The 23,073-nt window shown below is 66.5% G+C and overlaps 3 protein-coding genes and 2 non-coding genes across 5 annotated transcripts in view; 3 read left to right on the top strand and 2 right to left on the bottom strand.

Moving 5' to 3' along the window:
• The window catches only part of LOC141978863 (paired immunoglobulin-like type 2 receptor alpha), a 7,298-nt gene extending 5,868 nt beyond the window's left edge, over nt 1–1,430 (top strand). The window contains 2 exon segments of the mRNA XM_074941199.1: nt 226–281; nt 1,153–1,430. Coding sequence (XP_074797300.1) covers nt 226–281; nt 1,153–1,316 — 220 coding nt within the window. The 3' untranslated portion in view covers nt 1,317–1,430.
• A 2,573-nt stretch (nt 1,431–4,003) lies between these two features.
• LOC141978805 (2-acylglycerol O-acyltransferase 2-B-like) lies at nt 4,004–7,924 on the top strand. The gene is made up of 6 exons (XM_074941124.1): nt 4,004–4,133; nt 5,231–5,409; nt 5,769–5,973; nt 6,249–6,423; nt 7,066–7,265; nt 7,715–7,924. The coding sequence occupies exons 1-6, from the start codon at nt 4,040–4,042 to the stop codon at nt 7,867–7,869; spliced, it is 1,008 nt and encodes a 335-aa protein (XP_074797225.1). The 5' UTR covers nt 4,004–4,039; the 3' UTR covers nt 7,870–7,924.
• A 2,466-nt stretch (nt 7,925–10,390) lies between these two features.
• On the top strand, nt 10,391–15,849 carry MOGAT3 (monoacylglycerol O-acyltransferase 3). The gene is made up of 8 exons (XM_074941152.1): nt 10,391–10,467; nt 11,055–11,245; nt 12,746–12,853; nt 13,421–13,491; nt 14,050–14,254; nt 14,939–15,107; nt 15,283–15,461; nt 15,583–15,849. The coding sequence occupies exons 2-8, from the start codon at nt 11,173–11,175 to the stop codon at nt 15,735–15,737; spliced, it is 960 nt and encodes a 319-aa protein (XP_074797253.1). The 5' UTR covers nt 10,391–10,467; nt 11,055–11,172; the 3' UTR covers nt 15,738–15,849.
• A 935-nt stretch (nt 15,850–16,784) lies between these two features.
• On the bottom strand, nt 16,785–16,858 carry TRNAT-AGU (transfer RNA threonine (anticodon AGU)). Its single transcript has one exon. It is a non-coding gene; the product is annotated as a tRNA-Thr (tRNA).
• Nucleotides 16,859–20,560: 3,702 nt separating this feature from the next.
• Nucleotides 20,561–20,632, bottom strand: TRNAW-CCA (transfer RNA tryptophan (anticodon CCA)). Its single transcript has one exon. It is a non-coding gene; the product is annotated as a tRNA-Trp (tRNA).
• Between the last annotated feature and the right edge of the window lie 2,441 nt (nt 20,633–23,073).

The raw sequence follows: 23,073 nt of genomic DNA on the forward strand, positions 1-23,073 counted from the left end.
GCCCCCTGCTTTACAACCCCCCTTGCCTGTGCCCCATGTGAGGCAGCAGCCTCCAGCCACCCAGCATGGGGATTGCCGCAGTCCTCAGCAGCTGTGCCCATCCCCCTGGTATCGCGGCTCCCCACTCGTCCCCCAGCTGCCAGCCGGTGCCGGTGGGGGAGGGGGGCTGGGGCCCACCCTGCCTGGGGGCCCCCACCAGTGACTGTCTGCGGGTCTGTCTTGCAGGAGGGCGCACGGCCAGTCGCAGGGCGAAGGCGAGTACATGGACATCGGGGCAGGAGGTGAGAGCCCTGGGGCGCCCCAGAAGAGCACCCGTCCCCTCTGCCTGTCCCTCCCCCCTCTCCCCACCCCTCCCCTCTGCCCCTCCCCCTCCATCCACCCCATCCCCTCTGCCCGTCCCTCCCCCCTCTCCCCGCCCTGTCCCCTCTGGCTGCCCCCCCATCCGCCCCCTCCCCTCTGCCCATCCCCCTCCATCCACCCCGTCCCCTCTGCCTGTCCCTCCCCCCTCTCCCCACCCCTCCCCTCTGCCCATCCCCCTCCATCCACCCTATCCCCTCTGCCCGTCCCTCCCCCCTCTCCCCGCCCTGTCCCCTCTGGCTGCCCCCCCATCCGCCCCGTCCCCTCTCCCTGTCCCTCCCCCCTCTCCCTGCCCCCTCCCCTCTGTCCATCCCCCTCCATCCATCCCGTCCCCTCTGCCTGTCCCTCCCCCCTCTCCCCACCCCCTCCCCTCTGCCCGTCCCATCCCCTCTGCCCGCCCCCCCATCCGCCCCGTCCCCTCTGCCCGTCCCTCTCCCCACCCCCTCCCCTCTGCCCATCCCCCTCCATCTGCCCCGTCTCCTCTGCCCGCCCCCCATCCATCCGCCCCCTCCCCGTCCCCCTCCATCCACCCTGTGCCCTCTGCCTGCCCCCCTCCATGTGCCCCATCCCCTCTGCCCGTCTCACTCCATCCGTCCCCTGTCCCTGTTCCCCCACCCCACCCCACCCCTTCTATCCATCCACCCCCGTCCCCCCTGCCCTTCCCTGTCCCTGTCCATCCCCTCCCTCCCTCGAGCCCCCAGCCCTTCACTCACCCCCAGCTCCCCTCTGTCCCCCCCGACCCGGCCATACCCTGCTGACCCCAGCCCCCGGCTCACCCCCCGTCTCTCGTTCCAGGGCAGGACCTCTCCCCAGAGCCCCAGCGCCCCCCGGACCCGCAGGACCCCGGCTTGCTCTACGCTGCCCTGGCCTTCACCGAGACCGGCGCTGCCCCGCGGCAGCCAGACCCCCGTGGGGCCCCCACGGGCGAGACCCTCTACTCAGCCGTCCGGGTGCACTAGGGCTGGGGGGGAGCCCGGACCCCCAGGGGAGGGGCTGCCCTGGAGGGGAAGGGCAGGCCCGGCAGGGAGGGGGCAGAGCTGGATCGAGGGCGAATGGGGGGTGGTCCCTGAGATGGAGTTGGGCAGGTCATACCCCAGGGTGGCTGGGGGTGGGGGGTGGAAGGGCCTGGGTTGGACGTGGGGGACTCAGAGCCCACGAGGGGCTGGGGGGGGGTCCTGCATTGGGAGATTTGGGGGGGCAGAGCCCAGGGGAGGTTTGGGGGAGTCTCCCTCCCCGCTCCCCAGCCCAAGGCTTGTGGGGCCCAGACCAGGCTGGAAGCTGGGACCCCCATCTTGGGGGGGATTGTCCCCCTCCCCCAGGGCTGTGGGGTGTGTGTGTGTCTGTCTGTCTGTCTGGCAGCGCCTGGCCTGCCCCTCACCCCAATAAACCCTGTCTGACCTTCGGATTGTGTGGGTGTGTACTGCAGGGGTGTGTGTCGCACAATTTACACACTGCACCCCCACCCACCCCCGACACCTCCACACACTGGGCCTGCTCTGCAGAGACCTGCCCCCCCCCCACTGCGTTACACACACACACACAGGAAGGGGTGTGAAAAACTGCCCTCTTGATTGGAGGGGGGCAGCCTGGTCCTGCTCCAGGGGTCTGAATTCCCCCTGCACTTACTGCCCCATCCCACTGCCCCTCCCCTCCCCTCTGCCCCCCAGCCCCTGTGTCCCACCTGGGAGCAGTCAGCCCCCTACTCCCCCTGTGAGTTCCCCTGTGGGACCCCTGGGGACCCCTCTGACCCCCCCAAAGAGCCCTGCCCCCCCGCCCCCAGGCAGCCGTGACACAGCCGGGTTATGAGCCGTCGGGAACCCGGCATAGGGCAGGGCGTTAGCACCGGGAGCAGGGACCTGCAGCAACGTCCGTCTGGGGGGGACCCAGAGCCCTGGCCTCTGCCCCCCGAGTCCCAAACCAGCAGCCTCAGCCCCCCCCCACAGTACACCCCTCCCCACCGCCTCCGGGCTTCGTCTCTCCCCCGGGTAAACCGCTCCCCTGGGTGCCCTGTACCCAGCCCCTCCGGCTGGCTCCTCGCAGGGGATGGGCCCCAGCCATGGGGTGCTGGGCTACAGCGTGTGGGCCGGTCTCTGTGCCCCCTTAGCCCATCGCCGTCACTCCTGCCTCTGGGGGTCGCTGCTCCGATCCCATCCCCTAGAGACAGGAGTGAAAGGTGGGGAAACTGAGGCACGCGGGCCGTATTCAGAGACAGCGTTAAGAACGTTCCCGCTTGGGTAGAGTGGGTGGAGTGTGTGTGTGGGGGCGGTTTGGGAATATGGATGTGCCCGGAGCGGGGTGTTCGCGGGAGAGACGGCCGGGCAGAGGACGGCGCCTTGCGCTGGGGGCAGGAGGGTCCTTGCTCCTGGGCGAGTTCGTCCCGCAGGCGCCGACCGGCCCCCAGAGAAGTTTTCATCTCTGGCCCAGACGAGCTTTCCCCTGATCACAGAAAGTTCCCTTGGGCCAGGGGAGTGGAGGCCCCAGCAGCCAGGGTCTGCGGCCGGGAGATCTGGCTGGGCCCAGCCCCCCTGGCCCCAGTGATGTTGGCTGGGATGCCCGCGCCCACCTGTTCCCCACGGCGTGGCAGGGCCTTTGGGTTTCCCTTCCCCCGGGCGGCCCTGGGCTCTGGTCTGGGTGGACTTTCGGGCCCGTCCTCCGGTTTCTCCGGGTGGCTTTGAGTTCTGATCCCGGCCAGCCCAGGGTCGTGGCGGGTTTGATCCGGGCCCCCTCCACGGCTGGTCCGGGACCCAGGACTCACCCACCCTCGGGCCTCATTCGGGCCCTTCGCGGGGGCTGGGGGGGGGGACCATTCTGGTCACTCAGGGTGGGGCGGGGTCAGTGCAGAGGGGCGGGGTCGGTACAAGGGGCGGGGTCAGTTCAGGGGGCGGGGCCGCTGCAGGGAGGAGAGGGGAGGGGGCGGTGCACAGGGGAGGGGAGGGGCTGCTCCTGGGAGGAGAGGGGAGGGGGTCCGTGTAGGGGGCGGGGTCGGCTCAGGGAGGGGTGGGGTCAGTGCAGAGGAGCAGGGTCGGTACAAGGGGCGGGGTCAGTTCAGGGGGCGGGGCCGCTGCAGGGAGGAGAGGGGAGGGGGCGGTGCACAGGGGAGGGGAGGGGCTGCTCCTGGGAGGAGAGGGGAGAGGGTCCGTGTAGGGGGCGGGGTCGGCTCAGGGAGGGGTGGGGTCAGTGCAGAGGGGCGGGGTCGGTACAGAGGGGAGGGGGCGGTGCAGAGAGGCGAGGGGAGGGGGTGGTACAAGGGGCGGGGTCAGTTCAGGGGGCAGGCCCAGTGCAGGGAGGAGGGGGGAGGGGTGGTTCGGGGGAGGGGGTCCGTGTAGGGGGCCGGGCCGGCTCAGGGAGGGGCGGGGTCAGTGCAGAGGGGCGGGGTCAGTTCAGAGGGGAGGGGTCGGTACAAGGGGCGGGGTCAGTTCAGGGGGCGGGGCCGGTGCAGGGAGGAGAAGGGAGGGGGTGGTTGAGGGGGGAGGGGGCGATGCAGAGGGGAGGGGAGGGGCCGCTCCTAGGAGGAGAGGGGAGGGGTGGTTCGGGGGAGGGGGTCCGTGTAGGGGGCGGGGCCGGAGCAGGGAGGGGCGGGGTCAGTGCAGAGGGGAGGGGCCGGTGCAATGGGATAAATACCCCTGAGCTCCCCCCTACCGCCCCCAGTCCGGTCCCGCTCCCCGTCCGGTCCGGCCCGGCCATGCCGATCCGCTTCGCCCCGCTGCGCCTCCCGCTGCGGCGCCGGCTGCAGACCGCCGCCGTCCTGCAATGGGTCTTCTCCTTCCTGGCGATGGGTGAGGGGCGTGGGGGGGTCCCGGGGGGGGTGTGATGCTCAGGGGGGTCCTTCTAGGGGAGGCTCTGCAGGGGGATGGGGTCCCCCCCAACATCAGCTCCCCCTGCCCTTCCCGGACGCTTGGGTCCTTTCTCCTCTGGAGTGTGGGGGGGAGTCCCCCGCAGCCTAGTGACCCGGGTGGGGGGGGCGCTAGTTATCGAAACTCTGGGAGTTGAGCTTCCCCCCCCGCGTACTGACCAGGGGGGTGTCTCCCCTGGACCCCCCCCCCGGTCCGCTGTGGGGTGTCTCCCAAGCAGGCTCCCTGCTTGGAGCTCTGTGGCGGGGGTGTTAACAGGCGCAGGGGGGGTGCTGAGATATGACCCCCCCACCCGCTGCAAAGCGCCCACTACCTGCTGGCGGGGAGGGGTCCCTGGTGCTGCTCCCTCAGGTAGTGGGGGGAGCGGTGTCCCCTGCCCCACACCCACCCCGGGACTGGTATGTGCCCCACATCTCCTGGCCTGACTCAGGTCCGGTTCGGGAGGGGTAATTTTTTGGGGGGTGGGGCGGGAAGTAAGCACCAGCCCTGAGTTGTGGGGTGCTTGGGGGGAGTGGGGCAGCAGTTGTCTCCCTGGGGGGTGGGGGGGACTGGGGCTGGTGCAATGGGGGGTGCAAGGGGGATGCATGGGGGGGAGCAGCCCTGAGTTGGGGGTGCCTGGTGGGGGGAGTGGGGCTGGTGCATTGGGAGGGTAATGGGGGGGGTACAAGGGGGCTGCATGGGGGGGAGCAGCCCTGAGTGGTGGGGTACATGGGGGGGCTGGGGTAGCGGATGTCTCCTGGGGTGGGGGAGTGTGGCTGGTGCATTGGGGGGCAATGGGGGGGAGCAGCCCTGAGTTGGGGGTGCATTTGGGAGAGGGGGTGCATGGGGGAGCAGCCCTGTGGTGGGGGTGCCTGGTGGAGGGAGTAGGGCTGGTGCATTGGTGGGCAATGGGGGGTACATGGGGGGATGTATGGGGTGGAGCAGTCCTGAGTTGGGGGTGCAAGGGGGGAGCAGCCCCGTGGTGGGGGTTAGGGTGCCTTGGGGGGGCGGGTTCCTAACTCCCCTCTCTCCCGCCCCCCCAGCCCAGTGCTGCCTGGCCCTCTTCCTGCTGGCGCTGCTGGGGGAGCTCTGGCTGCCCGCCCTGCTCTACGCCGCCTGGCTCTACCTGGACCGGGAGACCCCGTCCCGCGGGGGGCGCCGCTCGCCCTGGGTCCGCAACTGGGCCGTCTGGAGGCACTTCCGAGACTACTTCCCCATCACGGTGAGCCCCGGGCTGCCCCCCTGGGCCCGTATCGCATCCCCCCCGGTGGCCCGTGGGTGGGTGGGGGCTTCCCCCGGGCCCCCTATCACATCCCCCCCAGGTGGCCCTTGAGTGAGGGAGCTTCCCCCTGGGCCCTGTAGCGCGTCTCCCCCCTGGTGGCCCTTGGGTGGGGGTGGGGGGTCTTCCCCCTGGGCCCTGATCACTTCCCCCCCCGCCCCACTGGTGGCCCTTGGGGAGATTGGTCTGCTGCATCCTGGGGGGGGTCCCCCCACCCTATGGTGTCTTGGCACCCCCGGCTTCCCCTCCCCTGCTGCCCCGTGTCAGGGCCCCCCCATCTCAGCCCTCTCCTCTCTCCGCAGCTGGTGAAGACGGCGCCCCTGGACCCCTCCCGCAACTACCTCTTCGGGTTCCACCCCCACGGGGTGCTGGTGGCCGGCGCCTTCGGGAACTTCTGCACCGAGGCCACAGGGTTCGGGGAGCTGTTCCCGGGGCTCACGCCCCACCTGCTCATGCTGCCCTTCTGGTTCCGCCTGCCCCTCTTCCGCGACTACATCATGAGCGGGGGTGAGAGCGGGGCCCGGACGCCTGGGTTCTCTCCCCGGCTCTGGGAGGGGGCTGGTGGGTCAGAGCAGGGGGGCTGGGAGCCAGGACTCCTGGGTTCTCTCCCCGGCTCTGGGAGGGGACTGGGGGCTGGTGGGTCAGAGCAGGGTGGGGGGGGGCGCAGGACTCCTGGGTTCTGTCCCAGCTCTGGGAGGGGAGTGGGGTCTAGATGGGGGCGTGGGGCAGCCAGGACTCCTGGGTTCTCTGCCCATGGTGACTATCGTGTTCTCTCGCTCCAGGTTTGGTCTCCTCGGACAAGGCCAGCGTCTCTTACCTGCTGGGCCAGGAGGGCGGGGGGCAGGTGGCCGTGATCGCTGTGGGGGGCCCCCCTGAGTCGCTGGACGCCCGGCCCGGGGCACTGACCCTCCAGATCCTTGGCCGCAAGGGGTTCATCAAGGCAGCCCTTCAACATGGGTGAGTGAACCTGGGGGGCAGGGGCTGGGGGGGTGCTGCCGGGGGAAGGGAATTGGAATGGCTCAGGTGGGGGGGACGCCTGGGGGGGAAAATGGAATTGATCCATGGTGGGGATTATGGACTGGGGAGGGGGTTACAAAGTGGAGGGGGTGCAGCAGGGGAGGGTTTGGGGGCAGGTGGGGCTGCGGGAATCCTGAGGGCTGGATGTGGAGGGGGAGTGTGGGGGGCTGGGTGAGTAGGGTGGAGGTGGGCGGTGTCAGGAGGGGCACAGATCTTGGGGGGGTGGAACTTGGGGGCAGTAGCTGGAGGAGGGGGGGCATTGAGAGGGGGTGTTGGGTGGGGCACAGATCGGGGGCAGTGGCTGGAGGAGGGGGCGTCGGGCTTGGCACAGATCGGGGGGCAGTGGCTGGAGGAGTGGGGTGCATTAAGAGAGGGAGTTGGGCGGGTCACAGATCGGGGGGGCAGTGGCTGGAAGAGTGGGGTGCATTGAGAGGGGGCGTCGGGTGGGGCACAGTTACGGAGAGGGGGCATCTGGGGGAAGCGTCCTGGGGAGAGCAGCAGGTGGTGCATGGGGGGCCAGGATATGGGGGGTGGGGGCCACGGGTCTGGGAAGCTCCCCCTGACCTACCCCTCTCCCTGCAGCGCCTCCCTGGTGCCCGTCTTCTCCTTCGGGGAGAACGAGCTGTTCCACCAGGTGCCGAACCCCCGGGGCTCGCTGGTGCGGGCCGGCCAGGAGCGGCTGCAGAAGCTCGTGGGGCTGGCGCTGCCCCTCTTCCACGCCCGCGGGGTCTTTCAGTACAGCTTCGGGCTGCTACCCTTCCGCAGCCCCATCCACACCGTGGGTGAGCTGGGGGGCTGGGAGCCCGGACGCCTGGGTTCTCTCCCCGGTGCTGGGAGCGGAGTGGGGGATGGTGGGTGAGAGCAGGGGGGCTGGGAGCCAGGACTCCTGGGTTCTCTCCCTGCAGCAGTGTTGGGGTGATGAAGTCGACACATCCTGTGGTGAAGGGCTGTAGCAGGAAGCTGTCTGCCAAGGGTAGGGGGGATGGTGGTGGTGGTGGTGGGGGCAGGAAGACCCCCCCCCCCAGCTGGTTGGGGTGTGTGTGTGTGGGGGGTGTCTGTCTGCAGCTATTCTCTGACCCAGTCTCCCCCCCGGCCCATGCCTGCCCTGGGGGATCAGGGCTATTGCCCCATACGGCGCCAGGCTTTAACGGCACGTCTCTGAGATGGGGTGGAAGCTGGGGGGCGGGGGGGGGGGGCGGCAATCTGCCGCTAACCCCGTCTCCTCCCCCAGTGGGGGCGCCCATCCCGGTGCCCCAGACGCCCGTCCCGTCCCGCGAGGCCATCGACCGGCTCCACGCCACCTACCTGGAGCGGCTCATCGCGCTCTTCGAGGAGAACAAGACCAAGTACGGGGTCCCCCCGGAGAAACACCTCAACCTCATCTAGGGGCGCTGCCCCCCAGAGCCTGCCGCAGCGCCCCGGGACTCTGATACGGCGGGTGGGGGTCAGACCCTGGGGGGCGCGGCAGGGGGGCTGCTTTGGGGGCAGGGGAACAGTTCTTATTGGGGGGGACCCTCCATGGGGAGTCCTTGGGGGCTTGTTTTTGTTCCCCCTTCAATGGGGAGGGGCCCTACAAGGGAAACTTGAAGAAACCCCAACTCCCTGGGCCAGCCTCGCCCACTTCTTGCCCCAGGCTCTGGCTGCCCATCTCAGGGTCCCCAGCCCCCCCAGCAGGGGTGTGGGGCTGGCTAGGGGCTGTGGGGTGTGCTTCCAGCCAGCCTCGCTCTGAGTCGGGGGCGGGGGGCAGAGGCTGCCCTTTCTCCTGCAGACCCCCGCCCCCAGGTTCGCCTTGCTGCAATAGGGCAGCGCTTGTGCAACTGTGGCCGTGGGTCCCAGGGCTGTCTGGGCAGCATCTGCCCCCCGCCCTGGCCTGGTGCCAGCCCCCTTCCCGCCCCCCCCCTTACTCTTTGAAGTGGGCCTGGGCCAGACTGTAACTCCAGCCCCACGGGGCATGCAATAAACAACCTTCCTGTGCAACCGGCTGGTGTGCTCTGTGTGGGGGAAGGGGCAATGGGGCAGAGGGTGATGGGCTGCCGGCGTTTGTGTAGGGAGGGGAGCACTGCCTCCACCCCCCCTCGGGTCACACAGCAGCTGGGGGGAGAGCCCAGGAGTCCTGGCTCCCAGACCCCCTGCTCTAGACCCCCAGTCCCCACTCCCCTCCCGGAGCTGGGGAGAGAACCCAGGAGTCCTGGGTGAAGGGCCAGCCCCTTGCCCTGAGGTGCTCAAAGGCAGCAGGGGCTGGATGGGCCCAGGGCCCCTCTGTAACCAGCCAGCCCCAGAGCAGGAGCCGGTTAAACATTTATCTTTCTTCAAACTCAGCCCAGGGCTGGGCAAAGGGCACCCGCAGACAGGGTGGGCATTGAGAAACCGGGCCGGCACGGCACAGGGGCTGGGGACACCAACTGGGGAGCCAGGACTCCTGGGTTCTCTCCCCGGCTCTGGGAGGGGAGAGGGGGCTGGTGGGTGAGAGCAGGGGGGCGGTGTGTGCTGGGAGCCAGGACTCCTGGGTTCTCTTCTAACCCCCTGTGTTCTCATTGCGTTACGTCCTCTTCCTTACGAACACGAGCTGCCAACCTAGGTTAGCCCAAAGGTGTGTCTGATGCCGGCTGGTCCCACAGCTCCAGGGGGATTGTAGAGGCCAGGGTAATGGTGGAGATCCCCTTGGCGTCTTGGCCCGGCATAGGGACACCCAGGATGTGGGGCCGTGTCTCTACCCCTCTTGGCTGACAGCCCTCAGCGGAGCTGGTCTCGGTGGTGGTTGACCCCAGTCACACCATCCCCTGGCAGGGAGTCCCACGGGTTAGTGGTGTGGCCAACCACCGCTTCCTCTGCTTTGTGTTTAAACCCACCGATAAGTGCGGCCGGATCAGGCGTTATGGGAAGGAGGAAATGACAGGCTAGGTTTCACAGCCCTGTGTCTGCTCGTGCCCCCCTCCCTCCCTCCCCTGCGTCGTCTTTCCCCCCCAGCCCAGCAGCCCCGGCCTTTCTAGTCGCTCCGTGGACGGGAGCTGTTCCCTGTTCGTTGCCCTTTCCCTGGTCTGCTCGATCCTGTTCGGGGTGGGGGGGGATACCGCAGCCAAGGGGCAGGCCTGCCCTGCCAGGGCTTTAGGTACCCCCATGGCCGAGGGGCCCATCTACCCAGGTGTCCTGGCTGGCTCGAAGGGGGACGTGCGCCTCCTAGTGGCGGATGCCAGAAACACCAGCTGCTGGGCAAAATATCCCAGCTCCCCAGCCCTGCCACCTGCAACTGGGGGAGATGGGAGCTGCCCCTCCCAGGTTTCTAACTGAGCCCCCCTCTGCAGCTGAGGGGGGGGCCGGATGGCAGCTGCTTCCCTTGGGCTTTGGGGGGGGCACCAATGTGAGTGCCAGCTCCTCCTAGCAATGGGGCTCCTGTGGGAGGCTGGGTGCCCCCTGCAGCTGGGGTGGGGCTGTGTATGGGGGTGCAGGGCCCCCCTGGGGTGGGGGTGCAGTGGATCAGGTGGGGCCCTGCACCCCCATACACAGCCCCACCCCAGCTGCAGGGGGCATCCCCTATTCAGCCCTGGGCCTCGGATCAGGGCCAAGCACCGAGGGGTCTCCCCAGGCTTAGCAGCAGCTTATTAAACGTTGAGGAAAATGAGGCAGGGAGCGTGGAAGGGAGGTGCCTAAATTTAGCAGAGCTGGGGAAGGAACCCAGGAGTCCTGGCTCCCAGCCCCCCCTGCTCTAACCCACCAGCCCCCACTCCCCTCCCAGAGCCCAGGAGAGAACCCAGGAATCCTGGCTCCCAGCCCCCCCTGCTCTAACCCACCAGCCCCCATTCCCCTCCCAGAGCCCAGGAGAGAACCCAGGAGTCCTGGCTGCGAGTCTGTCCCTGCCCCCCCCTCCAGCCCCGCTTATCTCCTGCCCCGCCGGCGTCTCACGACGCTCCTGGGGCCAAAGTGCGTTGTTGTGAGTGGGACGTGGATCTGGAGCAAGGAGCAGGCCCCCAGGGTGTGGAGCTTGTGGTGAGAGCCCCCTGCTCTTGGGGGGAGGGTGGAAGCTGGGGGATGGGGGGCAGGGGCTGGGTGAATCTGGGGGGGGGTATCAGTTCCTCCCCCCTCCCTGGGTGTTGTGGGAGCCAGAACTCCTGCGTCCTACCCATCCATTTCCCAAACGCCCCCAGAGCTTGGTCAGCCCTCCCATCCATCCCCCACACCTCCCCCCATATCTGTCTGCCTTCTGCCCCCTTCCCCCTGGGGCACACGTGTCCTCATGCATTGGTGGGGGTTGTTTGTAGGGCCAACAGCCCCTGTGCCCTGTCTCATTGCCAGGACCGTATAACCAGCCCTGTGTCCCCCCCCAACCCTCAGAGGTGGCTGCATCTCAGTGCCAGGAGAGGGGTCCCTTTATAACCAGCTGTCCCACCCCAGAGGTGGCTGCATCTTGGCACCAGTGGAGGGGTCCCTGCATAACCAGCCGCCCCGCTCCAGAGCTGGCCGCATCTCAGCGCCAAATGAGGGGTCCCTGTGTCACCAGCCACCCCGCCCCAGAGGTGGCTGCATCTTGGCACCGGTGGAGGGGTCCCTGCATAACCAGCTCCCCCACCCTGCAGGTGGCTGCATTTCAGGGCCGGGCGAGGGGTCCCTGGGTGAGGAGGTGGCCGGCCGGGCCCGGGCTCTGTTCTCTCCTCCCAGCCGGGGGCTCCGTGGAGCCGGGCTCCCTGCAGCAGGATGGCGGGCGCCCTGAAGAAGCACCTTGAGTTGCTGAGTGTGTTCCAGAGTGTTATGACCTTCCTCTTCTTTGGTGAGAGCGGCCTGGGGGTGGGGGCTGACTCCTGCGATGGGGGGGTCCTTCCCCACTCCTGGCAGGTGCAGGGAAGGCCAGTGGGGAAGGGGCGGGCTGCTGGGGCCTCTGTGATGCGGGAGGCAGATGGTGCCAGGTAGGCCTTCACAACATCCCCTGGCAAGGAGTTCCGCAGGTTAACAAAGCACTTCTTCTTTGTATTAAACCTGCTGCCTGTTAATTTCATCAGGCGACCCCCTGGGTCTTGTGTTGTGGCCAAAGGTAAGTAACACTTCCCTGTTCGCTTTCCCCACACTGGTTTTATAGACCTCGATCGTATCTTCCCTCCCCTTAGGTGTCTCTTTTCCAAGCTGAACGGCCCCTGTCTTTTTAGGCTCTCCTCGGACGGGAGCCGCTCTGTCCCCGTGAGCGTCTGTGCTGCCGTTCTCGGGACCTTTGCCAGCCCCACTCGATTCTTTTTGCGAATTTGCAGGGAGGATTCAAGGTGCGGGCGTCCCACGGATTTAGAGAGAGGCAACGTGAGATTTTCTGTCTTATTCTCTCTCCCTTTCCTAACGATTCCCAACTTTTTCCTGTTCGCTTTTTTGACACGCTGAGTGGATGATTTCAGAGAAGCGGCCACAGTGCCTGCAGGATCTTTCTGGAGTGGCCACAGCTCGTTTTGGGATGATGTTTGCCCACGTGCATCACTTCGCATTTATCAACACTGAATTTCATCTGCCATTTTGTTGCCCAGTCACCCAGTTTTGAGAGATCGCTTTGTAACTCTTCCCAGTCTGCCTGGGGCTTAACTATCCTGAGTAGTTTTGTATCGTCTGCAAATTTCGCCACCTCACTGTTTACCCCTTTTTCCAGATCATTTATGAATATGTTGAATAGGCCTGGGCCCAGTACAGACCCCTGAGGGACACCACTATTCACCGCTCTCCACTCTGAAAACTGACCATTTATACCTCCCCTGTGTTTCCTGTCTTTTACCCAGTTACTGATCGAGGAGGGGACCTTCCCTCTTATCCCGTAACAGCTGACTTTGCGTAAGAGCCTTTGGTGCAGGACCTTGTCAAAGGCTTTCTGAAAATCTAAGTACGCTATATCCACTGGATCCCCCTTGTCCGCGTGCTTGTTGACCCCCTCCAGGAATTCCAGTAGATGGGTGAGGCAGGATTTCCCATTACGAAAACCCCAACAAACTACGTTCATCTCCGCGTCGGACAATTCTGTTCTTTACTAGAGTTTCAGCCACTTTGCCCGGGACTGAAGTCGGGCTCGCCGGCCTGTAATTGCCGGGCTCAACCGTCGGCCTCGCGTCGGCGGCCTGCCGGTCCTTTGGCTACGAGCCACCCTTACGAGCCCTGCAATTTCCTGAGTTCCTGCAGATCTGGGGCGATCCCCACCTGGGCCTGGCGCCGGAGTGCTGTGTGATTGACCCATTGCTTCTGCAGTCGCTTCTCTGAGCTCCTCGGCGTGGGGCCGGCCCTCAGCTCTGTCCTCCCCCCCCAGGTGCCTTCTTCACCTCCCTGCTCTGCTATCTGCTCTTCACCCGCCTCTGGGCCGTCTCTGTGCTCTACTTCGTGTGGTGGGTGATCGACCGCGACACCCCAGAGAGAGGTGAGTGTCCCTGCCCCCCAGGCCCCCCCTTCCCCGCCCCCCTGAGCCCGCCAGTCCCCGCCCCGGGCCGGGTGGGAGCCGGCGCCCCCCAGAGGGGACAGGCCCCCGCCCCATTCCCCGTCCCCCTGAGCCAGCCAGTGCCCGCCCAGGGGCTGGGTGGGAGCCGGCGCCCCCCAGAGGAGACAGGCCCCGGGCCCCCCATTCCCTGCCCCCCTGAGCCAGCCAGTCCCTGCCCCGGGGCCGGGTGGGAGCCGGCGCCCACTAGAGGGGACAGGCCCCCCATTCCCCATCCCCCTGAGCCAGCCAGTCCCCGACCCGGGCCGGGTGGGAGCCGGCGCCCCCCAGAGGGGACAGGCCCTGGGCCCCATTCCCCGCCCCCCTGAGCCAGCCAGTCCCTGCCCCGGGCCGGGTGGGAGCCGGCGCCCCCCAGAGGGGACAGGCCCCTGCCCCATTCCCCGCCCCCCTGAGCCAGCCAGTCCCCGACCCGGGGCTGGGTGGGAGCCGGCGCCTCCCAGAGGGGACAGGCCCTGGGCCCCATTCCCCGCCCCCCATATCTCTTCCCCACAGGTGGGAGGCGCTCAGACTGGATGCGACGCTGGAGAGTCTGGCAGCATATGACTGATTATTACCCTATCAAGGTAACGGAGGGGGCAGGGGGGTGTCAGAGGGCATCTGCCCAGCTCAGGGGGGCGAGGAATGGGGCAGGAGGGTGGGATGGGGCAAGTGGGGGGAGCAGTGGAGGTAGGAAGGGGGGGTTGGGGTTGTGGGGTAGGGGAAGTGGGGGGGCAGTGGAGGTAGGAAAGGAGGGTTGGGGGGGCTGGGACAGGGTGGGGGTGGGGTGGGGGGATGGGGGCAGAAATCAAGCAAACCCAAGAGGGGTGGGTGTGTTGGGGGGGGGCGGGTGTCGTACCAGAGTCCGAATATTCAGCAACCCTCCTCCGCCCCGACCGGCTTGTGTCTGTCTGTCTGTCCAAATTGTCTGACTCCGTCCCCACCTCCCCTGCTCCCCCCTCTGCCCCACACTATGACCTCCTGCCCTCACACTGACCCCCAGCCCCTTCCTGACCCCCCGTCCCTCTCTGACTTCTGCCCCCTCCCCACTAACCTCTGCCTGCCCCCCACTGACCTCTGCCCCACAATGACCCCCAGCCCCTTCCTGACCCCCATGTCCCTCTCTGACTTCTGCCCCCCTGCAGCTGGTGAAGACGGCGGCTCTGCCCCCCGACCGGAGCTACGTGCTGGGCTCCCACCCCCACGGCATCATGTGCTCCGGGGCCGCGGCCGCCTTCTGCACTGAGGCCCCCGGCTTCTCCCGGCTCTTCCCCGGCCTGCGGCCCTGCCTGGCGCTGCTGGCTGGGCTCTTCCACCTGCCCCTCTACCGCGAGTACATGATGGGCTTAGGTGAGGGGCCGGCCCCCCGGGGCATGGGGGGCTCTGGCGGGGGCCGGGACAAGGGGGGTGATCACGGCATCCCCCCACCCTGGGACATGATGGGCTCTGGGGAGGGGGGCGAAGCCTGTACCTGCCCACCTCCTCCATGGCCATGTGCTATAGGGGGTGTGGGTGTGGCAGAAGGGGGGGGTATCTCATCCCTGGGGGGGCAGCAGGCCTTCTGGGCTTTGCCCCTCCTAGCTATAAAGAGTTTATTTGGGGGGACCCCCCTGCACGTGCCCCGTGGCCCTCCTCCCAGGGACCCCCCACCCATGCCCAGGCCCCTCACCCGGTGGGGGGTATTGACCTGGTGTGACGAAGCGGGACTGTTCTTAATGTTTTCTCTGAAGACTGTGTGGGCCTCAGTTTCCCCTCTGCAGTTCTTAAGTATCTAGGGGGAGGGATAAGGGGGTGTGGTTGTTCCATCACACCCACCTCACCGGGGGTGGGGGGGCCCTGCTGTGCCGGGGGGTGGTACTTGTCCCCCCCCCTTTGGCTCCCCATGCTCTGGGATGGGTTAATTTACCCCTGGGGTGGAGCTGGGGGAGCTGCTGGCTTGTTCCCTGGGGCAAAGGGGTGTTTGAGCCAGGATGGGGGGAGGTTGCTGCTTCAGCCCCCCCCGCCCCACAGCTCACTCTCTCCCCCCCCCCCCAGGGATGTGCCCCGTGAGCCGCCCCAGCCTGGCCTTCCTGCTCTCCCGGCCCGGCAACGCGGTGGCGATCGTGGTGGGGGGCGCGGTGGAGTCGCTGGACTGCGCCCCCGGGCAGCACCGTGTCACGCTGCGACGCCGCACCGGCTTCGTCCGCCTGGCGCTGCAGCACGGGTGGGTCCCGGGGGGCGGAGGCGGGGGGCACGAGGGGCCAGGCCGGAGCATTGGGCGGGGTGCACTGAGCTGGGGCCCGGGGCGGGCGCTGCGGTGCTGGGGGGGGCCCCGTGTCGGGTGCCAGGCCGGTGCTGCTCCCCCCGCTCTGACCCTCTTCCCCCCGGTCTTGTGGCAGGGCCGCCCTGGTTCCCGTCTATTCCTTCGGGGAGAACGAGGTCTTCCGGCAGCTCGTCTTCCCGCCGGGCAGCCGGCTCCGGCGCCTGCAGCTCCGCTTCAAGGACCTGACGGGCTTCGCGCCCTGCTTCTTCTGGGGGCGGGGGCCGCTGCCCTTCCCCTCGCCCATCACCGTCGTGGGTGAGGAGACCAGGGAGGGGGCGCTGCCCGGCCCTGAGCCGGGCGGGGGGATCCCAGCCCCCCGCGGGATTATCCCCCCCCGCTAACCCCTTGCTCGCTCTCTCTCTCTCTCTCTCCGCAGTGGGGAGCCCCATCCCCGTGCCGCGCCGCCCCCACCCCACCCCCGCCGAGGTCGCCCACTACCACGAGCTCTACGTGGGGCAGCTTTGCCAGCTCTTCGAGCGCCACAAAGTCAGCTGTGGGGTGCCGGCCTCCTGCCAGCTCAGCGTGGTCTAGGGACCCCCGGCCGGGCCCCTCTGGCCCCCCATCCCGCCGGCTCCACAGGGCCTGGGCCCCTTCTCCGCGACCCCCGCCCCCTGCCAGTTCAGCATCAGCGGGGGACCCCCCTGCGCCCAGTCCAGGGGGTCCTGCCAGTTCGACCTTGTCTCGGGCTCCTGCGACCCCCCCCCCCCCCGCAGGCCCTTCCCACTGTCCGGCTGGCTCAGGGTCACCTGGCTCGCTCTGTGCCCCCCGGCCGGGCCCTCAGGGCTGGGCCTGGGTCCCCACCTTGGCTCCCCGCCAGGGGGAAGCCGGTTGCTGGCCTCAATAAAAGCTCTGAGAGTTTTATTTTGCACCTCAAGTCTCCAGGGATTTGTATGCAGACCAGACACCCCAATTCCCACCCCCTCCACCGACCGAGATCAGGGTCCCCCCCGGTGTGCCTCCACCGACCGAGATCAGGGCCCCCCCGTTTTGCCAGGCGCTGCCCAGACCCCATCCCCGCAAGGTCAGGCCGGAATTAAGGATTTGGGAGTGACAAATTGGGGGGGGGGATTCCTGTGCGCACAGACAACTGCTCCTCCCCCAAAGGGGGGGGGGGCTGCTTCTCTGTCAGTCATGGAAATTTCCTCTGAGCGCCTGAGTCCTGGGAAAGTGGGGCAGGCGGGGGGGGCTGGGGGGGCTCTCTGCCAGCGGACATGAGGTGCTAGGAGCGGGGTGTCCATCTCACGATGCACCGGACGCCTGGGTCCCTTCCCCCTTCATGCCCTAGGCTTCCTCCCCCCGTCCCCCATGCACCGGGCGCCTGGGTCCCTCCCTTCCCCTTCATGCCCTAGGTTCTCCCCTCCCCCTCTTCACCGGACTCCTGGGTCCCTTCTCCCTTCATGCACCGGACTCCCCCCCCCTCCCGCATTGCACCTGCGTGCGCTTTTGCTTTGGAGCTACGTCACCGCCGGGATTCCCCCCTCCCCGCAGCAAACGTGTGTGTGTGGGGGCGGAAAAAGAGGGGCTGTGATTTGGGGGGGACCCCCCCCAGAAAAAAGGGGCGCCCCTCCCCCCAACCGCAGGCACCGCTGGGATTCGAACCCAGGATCTCCTGTTTACTAGACAGGCGCTTTAACCAACTAAGCCACGGCGCCGGGATGCTGGGCTGGCCGCCGCTCGCCCCAGCTGCCTGCTGGCTACGCGGGGGGGGGACAGCTTTTTGTGTCTGTGTCCCCCCCCCCGGCCGACCCTTTCCACACCTCATGGCCCCGGTGTCCCCGCTGCGGGCTGAATTGGGAGTCAATCCGGATTGACCCTCCCCCACCAGCGGCAGCCTCTGGCCGTGCTCCGGATTCCGCCCGCTCTGCACCACGTGTGGGGGAAGCCCAGAGCCTGGCCTGGCGCGGGGGGTGGTTATGGGATTAGGATGTGGGGGGCCCTCTGCCGAACCCAGCGCCCTGGCCCCCTCTGGAACCCACCCCGCAAGGCGGGCAGTTTACATGTGGCTGGCAGAAGGGGGTGTGGGGGGGGGCGGGGGTCTGGGCCCTGGTGGGATCACACTGTGTGTGGTGCCCTTGGAAGCCCGCACACCTCACCCACCCCCAAACTGTGAATGGGGCATGTGTCTGAGCCCGGGGGGGGGGGAGGGCTTGGCACAGGAATCCCACTTCTGGCACCAGAAGTCCCCCCGCATCCCTGCAGGGGGAAGCCCCCCTGGCCCTCCCCCCCCCAACTTCCCTGGCAGCTCCACTAATGACCCCGTTGCTGGGTAATTAGGACCTGGGACAAAACACTCATTAAAGGGCTGCACATGCCTGGCCTGGTGATGGGGCGGGGGACGGGGGGACGGGCGCCATGGCTGGGCACGTGACGGGGGAGGCCACGGTAAGGGAGTGGAGTGGGGGGGAGGGCCCCCCACACAACAGGAGATGGGGGGGTGGGGGATGGAGGGGACAGCCACTGACCCCAGAGCACCAGGTCCTGTGTGTTGTGTTGTCGCCTTTCACAGGCCCGAGGGGTGTCCTGCATTGCTGGGCCCAGGGGGCACGGCAGTGGGGTGGGGCGTCGGGGGGGCTTCACTACAACACACAATGTCCTCCATATTGCAACACAATCCAACACACACACACACACACCAGTGTCCCCCTCTGTCCTGCCTTGCGCCGTCCTGGGGCATTGCACCGTGTTGTGGGTTGTGTTGCGTTTCACAGGCCCACCGCGCACGCTGTCATGCAACACACCGGGGCTGTACCACAAGTCACTGCCACACAACGGCCTGATGGCGTACGCTGGAGTGTCGTCGTGAGCCCCACAACACCGTGCCCTGGTGCACTGTGTCGCAGGGCGGGGGGAGCCAAAGGGTGTCATGTGTGTCCAATGACAGCGCAGGGTGTTGTGTTGCAGTGTGTCGAGCATTTTACGTTGTGCTGCGTGTGTTTGGGGGGGCGGGGAGGCGTGCTGTGGGGCGTTGGCTTGTGTTGAGTTGGACACTGGTGTGTGTGTTGGATTGTGTTGCAATATGGAGGACGTTGTGTGTTGTGGTGTTGCAGTATGTGTGTGTCGGAGTAAGTGGCGGCATGCAGGCCACGGTTGCAGTGTGTGAGATGGTGTGTTGGAGTGTGCTGTAGTGTTGCAATGTGTGTTGTGTAGCAGGGTGTGTTGTGTAGCAGGGTGTAAGAGGGTGTGTTACAGTGTGTGTTGTGTAGCAGGGTGTGTTGTGTAGCAGTGTGTAGGACAGGGCTGGTGTTGCAGGGTGTAGGATGGTGTGTTACAGTGTGTGTTGTGTAGGAGGGTGTGTTGTGTAGCAGGGTGTAGGACAGGGCTGGTGTTGCAGTGTGTGTTGTGTAGCAGGGTGTGTTACAGTGTATGTTGTGTTGCAGGGTGAAGGATGGTGTGTTACGGTGTGTGTTGTGTAGCAGGGTGTGTTGGGTTGCAGTGTGTAGTTCAGGGCTGGTGTTGCAGTGTGTAGGATGGTGTGTTACAGTGTGTGTGTTGTGTAGCAGGGTGTGTTACAGCGTGTGTTGTGTAGCAGTGTGTAGGAGGGTGTGTTGGGTTGCAGGGTGTAGGAGGGTGTGTTGTGTAACAGTGTGTAGGACAGGGCTGGTGTTGCAGTGTGTGTTGTGTAGCAGGGTGTGTTACAGCGTGTGTTGTGTAGCAGGGTGTGTTGTGTAGCAGTGTGTAGGTCAGGGCTGGTGTTGCAGTGTGTAGGATGGTGTGTTACGGTGTGTGTTGTGTAGCAGGGTGTGTTACAGCGTGTGTTGTGTAGCAGGGTGTAGGAGGGTGTGTTGTGTAACAGTGTGTAGGACAGGGCTGGTGTTGCAGTGTGTGTTGTGTAGCAAGGTGTGTTGTGTAGCAGTGTGTAGGTCAGGGCTGGTGTTGCAGTGTGTAGGATGGTGTGTTACGGTGTGTGTTGTGTAGCAGGGTGTGTTGTGTAGCAGTGTGTAGGTCAGGGCTGGTGTTGCAGTGTGTAGGATGGTGTGTTACTGTGTGTTGTGTAGCAGGGTGTGTTGTGTAGCAGTGTGTAGGACAGGGCTGGTGTTGCAGTGTGTAGGATGGTGTGTTGCAGTGTGTGTTGTGTAGCAGGGTGTGTTGTGTAGCAGGGTGTAAGAGGGTGTGTTACAGTGTGTGTTGTGTAGCAGGGTGTGTTGTGTAGCAGTGTGTAGGACAGGGCTGGTGTTGCAGGGTGTAGGATGGTGTGTTACAGTGTGTGTTGTGTAGGAGGGTGTGTTGTGTAGCAGGGTGTAGGACAGGGCTGGTGTTGCAGTGTGTGTTGTGTAGCAGGGTGTGTTACAGTGTATGTTGTGTTGCAGGGTGAAGGATGGTGTGTTACGGTGTGTGTTGTGTAGCAGGGTGTGTTGGGTTGCAGTGTGTAGTTCAGGGCTGGTGTTGCAGTGTGTAGGATGGTGTGTTACAGTGTGTGTGTTGTGTAGCAGGGTGTGTTACAGCGTGTGTTGTGTAGCAGTGTGTAGGAGGGTGTGTTGGGTTGCAGGGTGTAGGAGGGTGTGTTGTGTAACAGTGTGTAGGACAGGGCTGGTGTTGCAGTGTGTGTTGTGTAGCAGGGTGTGTTACAGCGTGTGTTGTGTAGCAGGGTGTGTTGTGTAGCAGTGTGTAGGTCAGGGCTGGTGTTGCAGTGTGTAGGATGGTGTGTTACGGTGTGTGTTGTGTAGCAGGGTGTGTTACAGCGTGTGTTGTGTAGCAGGGTGTAGGAGGGTGTGTTGTGTAACAGTGTGTAGGACAGGGCTGGTGTTGCAGTGTGTGTTGTGTAGCAAGGTGTGTTGTGTAGCAGTGTGTAGGTCAGGGCTGGTGTTGCAGTGTGTAGGATGGTGTGTTACGGTGTGTGTTGTGTAGCAGGGTGTGTTGTGTAGCAGTGTGTAGGTCAGGGCTGGTGTTGCAGTGTGTAGGATGGTGTGTTACTGTGTGTTGTGTAGCAGGGTGTGTTGTGTAGCAGTGTGTAGGACAGGGCTGGTGTTGCAGTGTGTAGGATGGTGTGTTGCAGTGTGTGTTGTGTAGCAGGGTGTGTTGTGTAGCAGGGTGTAAGAGGGTGTGTTACAGTGTGTGTTGTGTAGCAGGGTGTGTTGTGTAGCAGTGTGTAGGACAGGGCTGGTGTTGCAGTGTGTGTTGTGTAGCAGGGTGTGTTGTGTAGCAGTGTGTAGGTCAGGGCTGGTGTTGCAGTGTGTAGGATGGTGTGTTAAGGTGTGTGTTGTGTAGCAGGGTGTGTTACTGTGTGTTGTGTAGCAGGGTGTGTTGTGTAGCAGTGTGTAGGTCAGGGCTGGTGTTGCAGTGTGTAGGATGGTGTGTGTTGTGTAGCAGGGTGTAGGAGGGAAGGGGGGGCCCCCTAAGTAAAAAGCGGCCCGTTCTGACCCCGACGTGATTCGAACACGCACCCTTCTGATCTGGAGTCAGACGCGCTACCGTTGCGCCACGAGGTCAGCTGGGGCTCGGGCTGGAGCCGGGGCTCTTCCAGGCTTGGGGCGGTGCGGGCGGGGCCTGTCAGGAGGGGGGAGGGGTGTGTGCAAGCAATGTGGGGGAGGTTATGGGTCAGGGAGGTTATGGGAGGAAAAGGGAGGGGCAGAGGGGTACGGGGCAGGGAGCTTGGGGGGGTATGGGGCAGGGGATACGGGGCAGGGAGCTTGGGGGGGAAGGGGAGGGGCAGGGGGTACGGGGCAGGGAGCTTAGGGGGTATGGGGCAGGGGGGTATGGGGCAGAGAGTTTAGGGGGGGAAGAGGAGGGGCAGGGGGTACGGGACAGGGAGCTTGGGGGGGAAGGGGAGGGGCAGGGGGGTACGGGGCAAGGAGCTTAGGGGGTTATGGGGCAGGGGGGTACAGGGCAGGGAGCTTGGGGGGGAAGGGGAGGAGCAGGGGGGTACGGGGCAGGGAGCTTGGGGGGCAAGGGGAGGGTCAGGGGGGTAAGGGGCAGGGAGCTTGGGGGGGAAGGGGTGGGGCAGGGGGGTACGGGGCAGGGAGCTTGGGGGGGAAGGGGAGGGGCAGGGGGTATGGGGCAGGGAGCTTAGGGGGGTATGGGGCAGGGGGTACGGGCAGGGAGCTTGGGGGGGAAGGGGAGGGGCAGGGGGTACGGGGCAGGGAGCTTGGGGGGGAAGGGGAGGGGCAGGGGGTACGGGGCAGGGAGCTTAGGGGGGAAGGGGAGGGGCAGGGGGTATGGGGCAGGGAGCTTAGGGGGGTATGGGGCAGGGGGGTACGGGCAGGGAGCTTGGGGGGGAAGGGGAGGGGCAGGGGGTACGGGGCAGGGAGCTTGGGGGGGAAGGGGAGGGGCAGGGGGTACGGGGCAGGGAGCTTAGGGGGGTATGGGGTAGGGGGGTACGGGGCAGGGAGCTTCGGGGGGAAGGGGAGGGGCAGGGGGTATGGGGCAGGGAGCTTAGGGGGGTATGGGGTACGGGGTACGGGGCAGGGAGTTTAGGGGGGGAAGGGGAGGGGCAGGGGGTACGGGGCAGGGAGCTTGGGGGGAAGGGGAGGGGCAGGGGGTTATGGGGCAGGGAACTTAGGGGGGCAAGGGGTTTAGCGGTAGGGGAAGGGAAGATATGGGGGTTAAGTGGTCTGGGTCTGGGGCTGGAGGGAGGCGATGGGGGTTGCGGGGAAGTGGGGGACCGACAGGCTCAGGACTGGGGCTCGTGAGTTGGGGCGCAGGCCCAGGTCTGAGCTGGGGGGGGGAACTGGGGGTGACAGTTGTGGGGGGGCAAGTATTTAGGGGGAAAGCGGCCAGGTCCCACTGACTCAGCCCCCCCTTGTGAGGGGCCGGGGTGCCAGCTGGGGTGCAGGGGGGGGCGGGTCTGTGACCCTGTGCTATGGGGGGGCCATGGGGCACAGCCCCCCGGGGGGTGTGTGGGCAGGGAGGATGCTATGGCTGGGGGGGGTGCGGGGCGATTGAGGTGCTATGGGGGGGCCATGGGGCACAGCCCCCCCGGGGGGTGTGTGGGCAGGGAGGATGCTATGGCTGGGGGGTTGCGGGGCGATTGAGGTGCTATGGGGGGGCCATGGGGCACAGCCCCCCCGGGGGGTGTGTGGGCAGGGAGGATGCTATGGCTGGGGGGTTGCGGGGCGATTGAGGTGCTATGGGGGGCCATGGGGCACAGCCCCCCCGGGGGGTGTGTGGGCAGGGAGGATGCTATGGCTGGGGGGTTGCGGGGCGATTGAGGTGCTATGGGGGGGCCATGGGGCACAGCCCCCCCGGGGGTGTGTGGGCAGGGAGGATGCTATGGCTGGGGGGTTGCGGGGCGATTGAGGTGCTATGGGGGGGCCATGGGGCACAGCCCCCCCGGGGGGTGTGTGGGCAGGGAGGATGCTATGGCTGGGGGGGGTGCGGGGCGATTGAGGTGCAAGGGGGGGCGGGTCTGTAACCCTGTGCTATGGGGGGGGCCAAGGGGCACAGCCCCCCCGCGGGGGAAGTGTGGGGGTGGGCCGGCTCCGGGCCCCCCCCCCCGCCCCTCTCAGGTCACTTTCTCCCGCTGATGACGCACAGGCGCGGGGGGGGGGGATTAGCCGGGCTCATGTGATGCCAGCGGCCCCCCCCCGCACCTTGTCCCCTCCAGCCGGGGGGGGCGGGGCTTAGCGCCCCCCTTTATAGCAGCCGCGCCGCGCGGAGCGATGCTGGCGGGGAGAGGGACCGTCACAGCCCGGCCCCAGCCACCCACCCATCCACCGCCGGCTGCTCCCGGTAGGGACCCCCCCACACATGGGGGGGGGCACCGTGACCTTTAGGGGTCAGGGCATGGCTGGGGGGGGTTATTGGGGAGGGGGCGGCGCAGGGAAAGAGAGGGGAGGGGAGGGGAGGGGATATTGGGGGATGTTTGAAGGAGAGGATGTGTGGGGAGGGGGTTTCTGGGAGAAGGGGGGGTCTCTGGGGGGGATTAGAGGGG

The sequence above is a fragment of the Natator depressus genome, chromosome 28, assembly GCF_965152275.1.
Source record: "Natator depressus isolate rNatDep1 chromosome 28, rNatDep2.hap1, whole genome shotgun sequence".
Classification (NCBI taxonomy): domain Eukaryota; kingdom Metazoa; phylum Chordata; order Testudines; family Cheloniidae; genus Natator; species Natator depressus.